The 15,767-nt window shown below is 39.7% G+C and overlaps 1 protein-coding gene across 1 annotated transcript in view; it reads right to left on the reverse strand.

The window, feature by feature from the left end:
• Window positions 1-14,839, reverse strand: part of LOC310926040 (limbin-like) — a 31,263-nt gene extending 16,424 nt beyond the window's left edge. Inside the window, exons 1-14 of the mRNA XM_083888140.1 lie at window positions 14,480-14,839; window positions 12,512-12,572; window positions 11,356-11,558; window positions 11,200-11,256; window positions 10,909-11,095; window positions 8,175-8,275; window positions 7,970-8,035; window positions 7,688-7,822; window positions 6,273-6,412; window positions 5,445-5,769; window positions 3,855-4,094; window positions 3,564-3,739; window positions 1,946-2,105; window positions 1,647-1,823 (exon numbers count right to left, since the gene is read on the reverse strand). Of these exons, the coding sequence (XP_083744266.1) occupies window positions 1,647-1,823; window positions 1,946-2,105; window positions 3,564-3,739; window positions 3,855-4,094; window positions 5,445-5,769; window positions 6,273-6,412; window positions 7,688-7,822; window positions 7,970-8,035; window positions 8,175-8,275; window positions 10,909-11,095; window positions 11,200-11,256; window positions 11,356-11,558; window positions 12,512-12,572; window positions 14,480-14,707 (2,256 nt within the window). The 5' untranslated portion in view covers window positions 14,708-14,839. The remainder of the gene's footprint in view (window positions 1-1,646; window positions 1,824-1,945; window positions 2,106-3,563; window positions 3,740-3,854; window positions 4,095-5,444; window positions 5,770-6,272; window positions 6,413-7,687; window positions 7,823-7,969; window positions 8,036-8,174; window positions 8,276-10,908; window positions 11,096-11,199; window positions 11,257-11,355; window positions 11,559-12,511; window positions 12,573-14,479) is intronic.
• Window positions 14,840-15,767: the final 928 nt, after the last annotated feature.

Raw genomic sequence — 15,767 nt, forward strand, 5'->3', positions numbered from 1 at the left:
TGTTCAGTTATTGGTCAGACATGTAGGCTGGTAAAAGACAAAGCAAAATTACATTTCCATCACAGAATAAGTTTACTTGCACTCTTGTTGGTTTTGAACAAATACAGGGTCTCTGCAGGTTTCAACAAGTCAAATTTAAGACTTTTAAAGTATTTATTAAGACCATAATGAATACAATTTAAGACCCATTTCCAATCCAAACGGGCAAAAAAGTACTTTCATTAAGTTTTCTCCGCTGCTATGCTAAGCTGTACCACACCGCGGCGCACGCACGCCACACTAGCTAGTGGTGCTCGATAAATTGTCACCGGGCAGCACAGGTGACCTACTTTAGTTCCGTGTTGTAGTTATTGTTGTTATCGCATCCTCAAAAATAGAAACATTTCAAAGCGAGACTGAAGTTTACGCATGTTTTAAATAAAAGTCACGTAAATAGATTATTTTTAAGACCTTTCAAAATTGTATTTAAGACCTTTTATGAGATTCAAGGAGAATTTAAGAAATTTTAAGGCCTTAAATTCAAATGATTGGATTTAAGACTTTTTAAGACCCCGCGGATACCCTGAAATATATAAAAAACTACCATGGCTGTGTGGTGTGAGTGGTAATCCTCACTTTCCCAGTGACTGGCTGCTAGTGCTGGGTGTGCTCCAGTAAATTCTACAATTAATGTTAGTAGTTATTGCTATTGGTTCCATGTTTGTTCCATTTTGCAGTTTTATTACAACATAACCAATCGAAATGATTGGATTTGAGTCTTTTTTATTGTTAAAGGTCACATAGAGTGGTCCTGTTGCACATATATGTTAGTTATGGAGGTCTACTTACATATATTAACTTGTTTTTATGGTCAAAAACCTCCTAGTTGCTCTAAACTAGCCGATAGAAATCCTCTTTTCTGACAGTGTTTTTCTGCTGCGAGATTTCAGAGTGAACTTTCACCCCCAGAAGACAGAGTCTTGTGATTGGCCAGTACTATCCAGCACATTCGTTCTCAGAAGCGCAGCGCCCCCCTCTGGAACGGCGGATGCACTGCTCCTCATTATCAAAACATTGTTTTAACAGTGTTTAAAAATAGCTTCTTCACGACTCCCCGCCGCAGTCCCTTTTATGACTTTAAACCGGAGTCAGACCCAGAGTCAGAAGACACTGTTGCTCGTGAAACACCTCCACAACGGACGTTATTCTTCTTCTGCGGTTCAATGTACGTAACCGGATGTGCCCGGACTAGTGCCCGGAGCAGGACGATCGGTTGTTCAGGAGAACCGCTGCTTACGTAACTATTACGGGATTTTCAGTGATCTCGTTGAGCCCCGAGATTACAATAAAACACAACGTACTCAGAAATGGCTGAACTTTTTGTTTCGAACCGTCAGGGCTTCATAAACAAGGTAATGACGCAGATACACACCAAAAAAACTACGATAATAGGAACTTCCGGTCTAGGTCCGCTTTAAACAGCATCTAGCCTCCAACTCTTCCTCTTAGCTTCCTTTCCTAGTAAGATAGTGAATTCAACTGAGCTTCCCGGCTCTCCTTTCTCTCACTGTACTAAATGAACTGTACTATGAGGGTGAATGAACCAGGGTTCGATTCAACTGCACTAAACGCACCCCATATCATTAATGTGCCTATTACAGAAGCACCTTGCGTATGTCAGCAGCCGCCTCCTCGTCCAGATTGTTGATGAGCTCAGCCAGCTCCAGGTTGTGAGCAGTTAGTAAGTTCTGCCAGCAGTGCAGGTTCTGAGCTACCTCCATCCTTCCCTCCAGACCTCTGGACAGGCACGAGAGATCCTTCTGTCTCTGTTTGTGGACCCTCAGCTGGAATCAGTAGGGACAGGATAACGGTGGTGAAATACATTATGAACTGTGCTTTGTTATACCAATCCACAACGTGGAGTCATTCTGTAATAAAACGTTCCAACTATAAATGATCCTGTCACCATGTCAGAGATGAGCTCCCTTCTCTTCTTAATCAGACCGGAGCGCATAGCTCTTTTCTCTTGGCTCAGTGCCTCGTCCAGTCTCTGCCGAACCATCACCAGCTCATTTTGGGCCTTCTCCTGCAGCTGGTCTACCTGCCCTGCAGGCAGAGTGCTCCCTCTGGTGGAGAAGAAAAGCACGGCAGGTTAATGGCTCAAGTATCTTCGTATCTTGCAAGCCACTTTCTATTAAAATTACCAGTGAGAATTAATCGTAAATCAAACTTGAAAATATTGGAAAAATGTTAAGTATTAATGTATCTTTACTTGTACACTGTTTTTTAAAAAATACAGCACCTTTATGTCGGCCTTTTTTTTCATTAACAAAAATATTAGAATTTGTTTTATTTTACACACACACTAATTAGTGATTGTGAATTTGACCTGTGCTTTTAACCTATCCTTTTCACACACCACTTATCTGTGCATAGAGAGCAATGGGGAATGTGGTGCATTGCTTTGGGGCACCCCAGCCCTTGACCTCTCCAGGGATTTGAACCAGCACCGTCTAGTTACAAACACAATTGCTTTCTTTCTGACCCCATATTAATTTTGTCTTTCAACTGGAAGGCTGTGGGTTCGATTCCCCTTCCCCTGTGAAAAGACGTATGACAGAAAAAACACTGCACACAGACGCGCCGAATGAAAGTGTGAGTGAATGTGTGTCAGTGGGTGAATGGCAAAACTGTAGTGTAAAGCAGCTCTAAGTGGGCATCAAGAATAGAAAGCACTTTATAAAAGCAGACCATTAAAGGTCACATAGAGTGGTCCTGTTGCACATATATGTGAGTTATGGAGGTCTACTTACATACATTAAGTTGTTTTTATGGTCAAAATCCTCCTAGTTGCTGTAAACGAGCCGATTGAAATCTGTCCTTTTCGAAGCGCTTGTCAGTCGCATTATTTCAGCCATGAATCTCGCCCGAGAAGACAGAGTGTGTTGTGATTGGCCAGCCAGCGTAGAGCCTTCCCACCTGTGTTGTGATTGGCCAGGTATCTGGAAGTGACGTAATCTATCACGTCAGCTCTCAAAAGCGCAGCTCCCCCTCTGGAGCGGTGGATGCACTGCTACTCATTATCAAAACATTGTTTTAACAGTGTTTAAAAATAGCTTCTTCACGACTCCCCGTCACAGTCCCTTTATGACTTTAAACCGGAGTCAGACCCAGAGTCAGAAGACACTGTTGCTCGTGAAACACCTCCACAACGGACGTCATTCTTCTTCTGCGGTTCAATGTACGCAACCGGATGTGCCCGGACTACCGCCCGGAGCAGGACGATCGGTTGTTCAGGAGAACCGCTGCTTACGTAACTAGTACGGGATTTTCAGTGATCTCGTTGAGCCCCGAGATTACAATAAAACACAACGTTCTCAGCAATGGCTGAACTGTTTGTTTCGAACCGTCAGGCTTCATAAACAAGGTAATGACGCAGATACACACCAAAAAAAACAGCGATAATAGGAACTTCCGGTCTAGTTCCGCTTTAACCATTTATGTTATGTTTTCAAATTGGGTCACAATGGTTTATCAGCTTTAGAAAGTAAAAGGATGGTAAAAAAAAAATACTATGGCCCTACCTCCTGATGATAGTGAACCAGCTGTACAAGTTGCTGGAGGAGATGGAGAAGGTGTCAGAAATCAGGCTGTTGAGGCTGTGGAGACTGTGAAGAAGGAACTTCCTCTGTGCATGGCGTTCGGCCAGAACATAGCGCTGATTAGCAAGGACCACATCCAGAACCTCTTCGAGCTGATCCTAGACCAAAAAAAAAGTCAGTTTGTACAGGTTCAATTAAAATGTCTGAGAATTACAGATGCAATAATGCTGTACAACAGTATCAACAGACTGCATATCAATTTTGGTTGTTCACCTGACAGGTGAAATAATCGTGTTGAAGACTCTTGACTGTGCCCTTCTCCAACTCGCCCATCCTGGTGGCCTCCTCCAGCTCCTCTGAGAAGATCTTGTGCAGCTCCACCCGGCGCCACTCTATGATCTGCCTCTGCACCTTCGCCGAGGCTTCTTCATGTCGGACCAACAGGATGCGCTGGAGCTGACTCTGGCTCAGCTTGTGCAGCTTCTCCAGCAGTAAACTGCACTTGAGGAGTTCCTACAAACAACACAAAAGATAAACACTTTATTGGAAGCAATAAACACAAATTACTAGGGCTGCGACTAACGATTATTGACCCCCGTCAGGAGGTATATGTTTTCGCCAGCGTTTGTTCGTCTGTCTGTCTGTCGGCAAGATAACTCGAAAAGACGCAGGACGGATTTGGCTGTAATGTCCGAAATGGGATCAGGAACAAGTGATTCAATTTTGGGCGTGATCTGTAGATCGCTCTCTGATCCAGGCGTGGCAGCAGGGTGTTTTCTTGGGCACTGAGCTGCCTTGGCGGAGGTATGTGCTCTCCGAGTGCTTCTCTAGTTTTCTTAATGGATTTGTCTGTCAATTACTTCCTCCATTATACGAGTACTTGATTGGTCTGAAATATGTCAGAAAATGTTAATCAGCGTTTCTCAAACCTGGAAATGATGATGATGTTATCAAACTGTCATGTTTTGTCCACAAACCAAGAAACAATTCAGTTTGAAGGATTTCTTTACATCCCTTACATCCTCTTCTGTTACACCAACTGTCCTCGTGTCCTCCTTCACAACATCCATGAAACCGGTCTGTGGTCTTCCTCTTTACCTCCTGCCTGGTTGTTCCACCTTCAACATCCTTTGTCCAATATAATCACTATCCCTCCTCTGCACATGACCAAACCATCTCAACATTGCCTCTACTTTATTTCTAAAGAGACCTTGCCTTTCACTGCTATTCTTCTGTCACTCACCACCCCTGACTCTTTACTCTTTACGTTAAGCCCAATTTATACTTCTGCGTAAAGTGCTCTGCGTAGACGCAGAGCCTGTCAAAGAACCTCTACGTCGTCTCCGACTGCACAAAAATTTTTTTAAGTGTCCGTCACTCCGTCAAGGGACAACGGAGACGGCAAGAGCTGCGATTGGTCCTCAGGACAGGCCGAGCAAAGCTGCTCTGTACCGGCTCACAGTGAGCACAGAGCGTCTACAGACGCGGAGCTGATCCCCGCCGATAACGCCGCTGCCAAACTATAAATACGTCATATCTTAACACACACAGCACATGTTTAGACTCTAAATGGCCAATTTCTCGCCTCAAATGATCTTAAAACTGCGTTCCGTGACACAGAAAAGTGAGAAACGGCCACTGTTTCAACAACAACAGTCTTTCTCTCTCTCTTTCTCCCTCGGACGCCATTACTCACTGTAGCTTGAAGCACAACAACCTTGCGCAGCGACCCCTACTGATCGGGCGGGAAATTGCAGCGCGTATCCGTCACCACGACGCAGAAGTATAAAGGCTCGAGGCGTCTCCGTGGTGACGCAGACGGATAACGCATACGCAGTCGGAGAAGTATAATGTGGCCTTTACCTGTTGATCTGCATGTTGACACAACAGCTCAGCCTGAGCTTTTTCGGCCGCTTCCCTGCGGTGCTCTGCTTCCATTTCTTCCCGAGTCTCCAGGTTACAGTGGCCAGCCAGAGCAGCCATGTGAGACCCGCGCACCTCCTTCAGCCGCCCCTCCATGCCCAGCAGCTGTCCATGAAGCACGCTCAGAAGCCTCTGCTGAGCCTGGACTGTGGTCTGGCCCCGGGCCCTCAGGTCGTCCAGCAGTGAAGATATCACATCCTTGTAGATCTGAATGCGGGTCGCCTCCAGGTTGTTAGTGGCGCGCAGCAGTGTCGACATTTCGAGGCTTATGAAGACGGAACGAGAGTGAAAAATGCAAACTTATATATATTTCAATGTTTTCTCAATTAAAGGACATCATTTAAAAGAAAATAACCTTATTTCTTATAGACTTAATCTATTATAATCTAAGTTCACAAGAAACTGTATTATTGGTAGTAGTAACAGTATACAACTTATGTCTTATTGTATTTAAAAGGTTCAAGATTCAAGATTCAAGATTCAAGATTCAAGATTCAAGATTCAAGATGCTTTATTTATCCCGAGGGATAATAATAATAAGTTGTGGATAATATAAAGAAAACTTCTATTTGTGTTTTGTATCCGGGCATATTTAGTCCTTGAAGGCTCTAATGAAGGAGGGAGGGAGTCTTTTTTTGTTCTACGTCTCTTTTTCCTCTGCTCATAAGTCTGCACTTAATTTTTCCTGGATTTTGATCACTTACAAAAGGGATAGTAGGATAGGATAGAGCGTCAACCTCGGGCTGGAAATCTACAGCGTCTACTCACTTTTCCAAAGCCTGATACATGTTGTGTGGATCCTCCAACACCATGATATCCACCATCTTGTCTTCAAATGTTGCCTCATCTTTTATCGTCTCACTCATGTTGCAGTTTGCATACTCTGGGTCTGAGTCACCTCTTCTTCTCTGAGACATTGAAAATATAGCACATTAACATATGCCTTTAGCAAAATAATTAAACAATTAAACAATACATTAATTAAACAATTAACCTCTTCTTCACGGTTGCCACCGGGATAGGGGGGAAAGTCAGACGCAGCGACAAAAGCGTCATAAAACCATATCTAACTTTAACAAACACAGACATGCTGCATACCCACAGAAAGGTCAGAAACTCAGCTAAAAGCTCATATAAATCATTATTATGTTCAAGAAACACAGTTAAAACACCGATTGATCAAACAGAAGGAGCGGAAAAAAACCGCCACCGCGCACACATTGAAAAGTGGCACCGGAGCGCCAGCGTGATTATGTAAACAAAAAAAACACGTGTCGACTGGACAGCGGAGAATCTACAGATTCCAGCGGTACCATTTTTATCACTCTACGACCAAGATTCACGGATCCAGCCCAAAAATAAGAGCAAAGCAACAACTGACTTTCAAAAAATACAACCAGAAATATTGTCTTACCTTTGCTGTTTATGAAAACAAATTATTTCCATCAGAACAAAACTACTTCTAATGAAGAACTACACTTCCCAGCATGCTTTGGGAACAAATCCCAGTCTGATTGATCATTACAGAGCGACATTAGATGGTTCTGATTAGAGAAGGGCGAATGTCCGCACAAATGCGACATATGCATTAATGTCCTTTTGACTCGATAATGAAGTGATTCACACGCATTTGGAGACCGGGGTCTGATTCTACCCGTTTAGAGGTTTAAAACGAGCTGTCAATCACCCAAATTGACCAAGGTGCGTAACTGAAGGTGCTGCAGAGCCACAGAGTTGTTATTACGCACTGCACAGGGAGCATCGATTTGCGGCGAGTTATTATACTTTTTTTTTTTCAAAACAAGTTTTTTTTAGATCTGTAGTGTCATGTAAATAAAATTAAATTGGTTTTTAATAATTTGGTACCTAAGAAATCTCAAATGGCACAGATGGTGCCAAGCTGTGCAAGAGAGAACGCCCAGACATCTCTTTACTAAAACCGCTGTAATTTCACTCTGCTTCATTTCAGCAGCATCAGACTTTGCACAGCTCATGTCCACATGTTGTTACATGACCTCCATGTGTTTTTAAGCTCCTACTGCATATTTTAAAGGTGATATTTGCTTTAAAATGCAATAATTCTTTAGGCGAGAGAAAAAAATCCTTCAGTTATGCTGTGTTCCATGTACATTTACTCTGACACATTTACTCTAAACTCAGTTGAGGAAAGCAGTGTGTTATACCTTTTGTTGTAGAAGGTGCAGTCTGGTTCTGAGGCCAATCAGGTTCGTGACCAGAAATCCCAGCGACAGCAGCACCAAAGTGACAAAGAACCCAGCAACAAATCCAACAAAATGGACACTGTGGTTGGGATGGATCTAAAATTAAAAGTGAGCAGAAATGGTTATCAGACTTCTCTAAAAAAATGGTTTAGTGAACATGAAAAGTCTCAAACTTTCTCAAGCTTCCGTCGTGTTTTCAGTAGAGGAAGTGCACAGGGATATTGTGAGTGCCCCCCAACTCACCCGGTCAGTGGAGTTCACCCTCAGTGTTAGATTAGCTGTTAATGGACCAAACATGCTGACATCGTTCTGTGGTGGCAAGAACACAACAACAGAAACACACAGAAAATTATGTTGATAATGAAATTAAAAGAATAAATATTATTCTGTTTTCAAAAAGTTGTAAATCTGGCAAGGTCTTGAGGTTGAGGGTGGGTGCAGTCAATACCTGTGAGGCATTAGAAAAGGTGAGAAAAGCTGGAAGGTCCAGGACCTCGCTCTTGTGACTTAGTATGACGGCAGTGTAATTGACAACAATCTGAGAGCCAGCTGAGGAAGGGGGAAAAAAAGCAATGAAATAGTTAATTAAAGACGAAACAAATTAATTAGGGCTGCAATGATTTGATCTATCAGTTTCCATGGTTTTAACTGGTACATAACTACAAGTTCTGTGATTCCAGATTCCTAAAAGTGAACTCCTCAATCAACTAATGTTTTTAAATCAGAATCACAATTTAAAAACATTTCAATTAGGAAACTAGCCTACGCTGTCGGGGGCCGACAGCAAGGGGGTATATCCGCGAACTCGTCCAATCCTCAACTTTCCAATATACCCAAAGTATACGCACTCGCACCTGCCACTAACTGTTTTAATTAATTATTAATGAATTCAACAAAATAACTGTTAAATATTATGATATAATGCTGACTACACTTTATACATGTTCAAAGTATCCATATAAACTCCATATTGAACACAGAATACCTAAACTCATACATTTCTCTCTAGTTTTTAATATAACTAGTTAACCTATTATACCTTGTTAAATATTATGAATATTAAAATGCTAACCACACCTGCCATATCTTCAAAGTGTCCAAATGTCATGAAAAAGCATACACTATGTTTATTAAATTTCATGAAAAAGCTACAATATGTTCAAACTTTCCATTCAATGCATTAATAAAGAAATGGAGGCTAAACTATTTTTTATATGATAATTAATACATTTATATTATAATGTAATAAATATTATGAATAAGTGCTAAATAAACCCATGATATCCTCAATGTGTCCAAATGAGCTCAATAATAAAGAAAAAATGCCTTAACTATTTTTTCTGTGTTCACTAATAAGTAAAGCAGATAACTTATTATGTAACTATTACCAATCATAGCCAAAGTAATAATGATTGTACTTGTAGATAGTTGTTACATGAATCATTGTACAACATTTGAAGGCAATATCTCCATCAGTCTGGAAGATAAAGCCCAAAATGTGTTTTTAGCATAATAAATTAATTAATTTGCTAATTAATTAATAAAGCTACAAAGATAGGGATAATTCTCAGGTGGTATGTGATGCCCATGCAAAATTTGAAGCCAATACCTGCAATACTTTGGAAGATACAGGCGAAAATATGGTTTTTATATCATTAATTAATTAATTAACTAATTAATAATAATGGTAGACAGCTCAAAATCAATAGGGATCACCTACAGGGGGTATGTGACCCATAAAAAAATTAAGAAAATTTAATCTCAAACGCCTTTACAGTTATCGCGTTAACGGCTAAAATCTGCGGACCGCATCGTTGTCCGCGTCCGCGTCCACGCGAGACCGATTCCATAATATCCGCGCGCATTTCTCGCGGATATAATTACAAGCTCCAATTTAGGACATGTTATGGAGCACATGTAACCCACCGGTTAATAATGATTATTCAGATTTTCCATACTTCTATTAGGAATGGGCATGATTATTTGATTATTCTATGATCATGACTTTCTACTCCAATGACCACGTAATATGTGTTGCATGTTATCACAAGGTGGCAGCTGCAGCAAGCATTTCATTTGTGGACTTCATGTCTATTTGCGGAAGTGATTCAATTTACCAGAGTCTTTGAATACATCTTATGAGTTGCTACCATTAGCTGAACACAATGTGTGTGAACCCTGCACTACTTTCACTAGCTATCATGCGCTGGAGTTCAGAATATTTATATAATAGAGGAATAATACTGTTGAATATTCAAATATAAATTTTGCTAGAAATGCCCATTCCTAATTTGTATTGGCATGATGTGAGTAATAGTAGTTCATATTTTGATGGTAAATCATGTGGTAATGCTCCAACACATTTCAAAAATTGTACTCAGTGAGTACTGAACTGAAGCTTAATTTACTTATTACCGCAAACAAAAACACAATTATCACAAAATTCATCATTACTCTAGATATTTTCCCCAAATTGTTCTGGCCTACCTCTATGACAGTATACCTGAATATCTTTTGTTTGTGAAAAACAAAACAAAAAAACAGGTGGCGCCACATGCCAAAACATGATTTCAAAACATAAACATGATTTGCAGTCTGCAAAATATTTTTTTTTTAATGCAAATATTTTGTCTGTACTGTTGTTGTTGGTGAGTTCAGTTTGTTATATGAACATTATCCCTGAGTCTCTGTGACATATTAGGAGGATTTTATGGCCTGTTGCTTTAGATTTATTACATAATGCACCTTTAAGGCTAATTTTAAAGCTATGAATACCAGTCTATTTTTTTAAAGCAGTTGTACACTTATGCATATATAATAAAGTTTATTTGTTTAGCCCTTTTCATGTTTTTAATATTTATATTTAATATAAGAGCACACATCAGTGTAGATTGGAATGACAGACCAGTAATGTTTTTCAATAACAGTTTATCTATAACCAGTTTTGTAATCATTTATTATTAAACTGTAATAATCTATGAGATGGAGTTAAAAAATGTAATATCTCGATTGCCTTGATATCTTTTGTTTGTGAAAAAACAAAACAACATTTGCATACATTTTCTGGACAAAGCATGCTATTTATTCAAAGTAGCTGACGGACTGATTGATTATGAAAATAAGTGTTGGTTGCAGCCTTAGCTTAAAATCATATATTAAAAGATTGTGATGTTCAGCCCTACCGGAGAGTGACTCGATGGCAAATGTCTGGTAGCCTCTTTCAACCACCCTGCCTTCAGTTTTCAGGGGAACTATTCCAGAGAGAGAGTCCCGCACAGCCACCTGAGACAGATTGGTACCACCGGCTGGGCCCATGTTGTGAATCAGCAGGAAGAATGTCAGCTGAGGAGGATCAGTGTCACGCATCACCTGAGGACCATGTGATAAAGGAGAATCATTCAAATCTTGTTCATTTACAGATTAAAATGTGAATTAAATGCACATAAGTGAAACAGTACTTTAGTTGTACCTACCTGTACACACTTGTTGAATCTAACCCTGAACACAGAGGGGTGTGCCACAGACTGAACCTGCAGAAACAGTCAAAGCACAAATATATCTGTCATGATAACCCTTTATTATTAATCATTCTCAGTCATAATGGTTCCGTAATAAAGAAAAAAACCCACCAAGGGCAGAGTGCGGCCCAGGTTGTATCTGGTGAGCGTGCTCCTGCGGACCCGGAGGTGCAAGATGTTTGACATGTAGGCAATCGATGAGTAAATTGAATGTCCCCGTGGACCAGCAGGAGCTGAAGAGGAGAGGGGGCCCTCTGAAGAAACCTCTATGGGCCTTTTCACTTCCATTGTACCTGGCAAGTCAAGTTTACTGCCTGCATAAAGTACAATACAGAACATCTCAAAATCATCAGAAGCATTCAGTGCAATTAACCATCAAGCCGATTAGTACTTTAAATACATGCAATGGTGAGACTACCGATTAAAACAAACTGAGGACTCCTCCATCTTCATTTCACTCTCAAGTTTTGTTCTTTTTCCGCTGCTGTAGAACGATGGTGATACAAGACGGCAGCCTCCACAAAAGAAGGCCCTAATCTTAAAGGTGCCATATGTAAGAATGTGGCCAAAAACAGTTACTACATTCAAATTCAAAACACCGAGGTCTTTTAGGTTTCGTTTTCTGACGTAACTGGCAAACCGTGGTTGCTCGGCAGCTGAGATTCTACTGACTGCAATGAAACGGCGGTAGGTGGCGCCACATGACGCCAAAACATGATTTCGAAACATAAACATGATTTGCAGTCTGCAAAATAGTTTTTTTAATGCAAATATTTTGTCTGTACTGTTGTTGTTGGTGAGTTCAGTTTGTTATATGAACATTATTCCTGAGTCTCTGTGACATAGTAGGAGGATTTTATGGCCTGTTGCTTTAGATTTATTACATAATGCACCTTTAAGGCTAATTTTAAAGCTATGAATACCAATCTATTTTTTTAAAGCAGTTGTACACTTGAATGAATATATAATAAAGTTTATTTGTTTAGCCCTTTTCATGTTTTTAATATTTATATTTAATATAAGAGCACACATCAGTGTAGATTGGAATGACAGACCAGTAATGTTTTTCAATAACAGTTTGTCTATAACCAGTTTTGTAATCATGTATTATTAAACTGTAATAATCTATGAGATGGAGTTAAAAAAGAAAATTGGCCAAACTAATAATGAAGTCTTTGTCTAAATGTGTATGTGTGCGCACGCGTGCTTGTTATCATGCAGGAGTTCATAAGATACTGTTGTTGTATAGTGAGAGAAAAGCACAAACCATCCATCTTGAGCTGTGATGCTCTCACACCATATTGAATTAAATGGATCCAGGAGAGAGTCTGACAATACAAAAGGGACAAATTAATAAAAATGATATCAGCATATACATATATATACACACATATGTATATATATGTATATATATATATAGATATATACATATATATATACATATATATACATATATTCAAGATTCAAGATTCAAAGTGTTTATTGTCATATGCACAGTAAAGAAACACGTTTCCCTGTACAATGAAATTCTTACTTTGCTGTCCACTCAAAAATACCAAAGTAGAAAGAAATGTTTTAAAAAGTATAATATACATAAGAAAAAATAGTAAATAAATATTACCAAAAAAACTAAAATAATATATATCCATATGTGCATGAGTAAGAAAAACTGTACATAAAGTGCACACTGGTTGTGCAAGATGTTGTGCAACAGATTTAAAGTTGCACAACATATATATATATATATATACATACATATATACATATATATACACACATATATATACATTTATATATATACATATATATATATATATGTATATATATACATATACATACATACATATCATCATTTTTTCACATTCTGTCTCTCACATTTGAAGTGTACATATGATGAAAATTACAGACCTCTGTCATCATTTTAAGTGGGAGAACTTGCACAATCGGTGGCTGACCAAATACTTTTTTGCCCCACTGTATGTAAGCTGACCTCCATAACTAACATATATGTGCAACAGGACCACTCTATGTGAGCTTTAAAGTTTTGAGCATTACAAAGTTCAGCACATCATAGTTTGTGCTTTGGCTCAATAAAAAGGTCAGTTCTTCAGGGGATTAATAATAATAATAATAATAATAATTTCCAGCTCCTGGTAGTTTTTGTTTTTTTGTGCAATCGTTTAATTTCTCTGTGCAAATTCAAATCATGGAAGTATCTAAAATAAAACTTGGATGTTTGGAAAAACCTGTGTTAAAGGGACACTGTGTAGTATTTATGGGTTTATATAACCCAAAATCCACTTTTTTATACATATTATGTGCTCCTGCATTGTCTAGTCGCTGTATAATAGTTTTTGTTTCAATTTCGTAGTGTTTCAAAAAGTCATGTAAAATAACATGGTCGCGGGCCGCGGTTGCATAGCCACTCTTAGCAGAGAGACGCCATGTTTCTACGGGAGCCTGTAAGGACAAACGCAAGAGAACAAATCAAGCGTCTCTTTACTTGTAGCTGAAGTCCCGCCTCCACTCTCTCCGCTACGTCTGCTACGGCCGCGGTAGCTCCGCCCTCTCCCTCGCCTCACGAACCTCATCTGCTGACACGGAGAAAGACGACGAGGACGACATTTGACCGGCTGATGATACCGTAGCGCTCAGGGAAGGGAGGGGGTGAGCAGAGGAGCAGTTCTTTGTTATAAATTTCAGCCTCTCCTCTAGATGGCACTATAAACTACTTACTTCACCTTTAAAGAATCTTTGCCCTGTTAAAGTGCACTTAAAGGTGAAGTAACTTCGTGAGGCGAGGGAGAGGGCGGAGCTACCGCGGCCGTAGCAGACGAAGCGGAGAGAGCGGAGGCGGGACTTCCGCTACAAGTAAAGAGACGCTTGATTTGTTCTCTCGCGTTTGTCCTTACAGGCTCCGGTAGAAACATGGCGTCTCGCTGCTAACAGTGGCTATGCGACCACGGCCCGCGACCATGTTATTTTACATGACTTTTTGAAACACTACGAAAATGAAACAAAGAATATTATACAGCGACTAGACAATGCAGGAGCACATAATATGTATAAAAAAGTGGATTTTGGGTAATATAAACCCATAAATACTACATATTGTCCCTTTAAGAAATACCTTTAAAGCAATGACATTTTAATAGTCATAGTTCGTTCTCTTGTGTACACACACACATATATACACATTACACATACGTTATGACACCGGTTTAGGGACGTTTACCTCCGGGCTGTTCCACTGAGAGGATGGAGCTGGTGATACGGTCGAACACCATGATGTGCGGTCAGAGCCGAGCCGATGACGTCCAGCACTCTCGTCCAGCTCATAAAAGTTTGCACCGTGAATCCAACGTTGATGGAAAGGAGGTGGAAACAAACATGATACGTGAACAGCTAACAATAACGACAGTATGGAGGCCCCCACTGCGGTCCCGTGTACCCGAATAAGCATAAGCAAGTTGTTGTGCCGCCGCTAAGCTAGCCGTGTGTGGATGTTGTTTGACTCTATCTTCGCGGCGTTTTCTAGACAAACCCCAGCTTCATTTTAGAACATCTTAATATCCCGAACGCTAACGTTTCAGTCGCATTTTTAAAGGTTTAAGCACACGAGATGTCTGATGATCACCGCGGATGTTCCACTTCTGAAACAATTTTCCTAAACTTTGGAACAACGGGCAGTTCCTCTGGAAATGTTAAGTTCAAGAAAGTAAGCACATTCACTTCCGGTCTTTGCTTTCAAAATAATAGGGCAGATTAGAGGCGCGTATAACCAATCCTTAACAATATTATATAATATGCTTTACAAATAATATATACACATGCATAAAACATGTTCTTCTTCTCTTATTATTATTATTAATATTATTATTATTTGTATTATTATTATTATAATTCCCGGTCGTGTTACATAATGACCCTTGTTTTGGAAACGCGGGTCATTGCTGTGCTTTTATACTGAAGGAAAAATAAATCTGTGTTTTGAACTGGGAGTATTAGAAATGACAAAAAACTCTACAATAGTACAACAATTTTTTTGCATCGAAATTAGACTTTGAATTTTAAAAACCATCAAATTTCAAGCACTGTTTTTTTTGCCATTGGTTTTTTTTTCAACGTTGAAATAAATTCAGTGTAAAAAAATTTGATGTCTCAAAAAATTCAGTTGCAAGAAATTCAATGTCTCAAAAAATTCAGTCTCAAAAAATTCACTTGCAAAAATTCAGTTGCAAACAATTCGATGTCTCAAAAAATTCAGTCGCAAAAAATTCACTTGCAAAAACGTCAGTTAATATCCAGGTCACCAGAGAGAAGCAATCGATCCCTGTCTCAATTCATCCAACACCAATCAACGTACGCTCCATTGGCCATACATGAATTACAGTTTAATACTAAACCTCATAACTTGATTTTTGGCGCCACCACTGGCTGCTCCTTGTTGTCTATCAGACGAACTGAGTAAATGCAATAAGTGCCTGGCTGACTGCAAAATGTCATCATGCTGACGACCCTGT

This window comes from Microchirus variegatus (genome assembly GCF_963457635.1).
Source record: "Microchirus variegatus genome assembly, chromosome: 4".
NCBI classification, from domain to species: Eukaryota; Metazoa; Chordata; class Actinopteri; order Pleuronectiformes; family Soleidae; genus Microchirus; species Microchirus variegatus.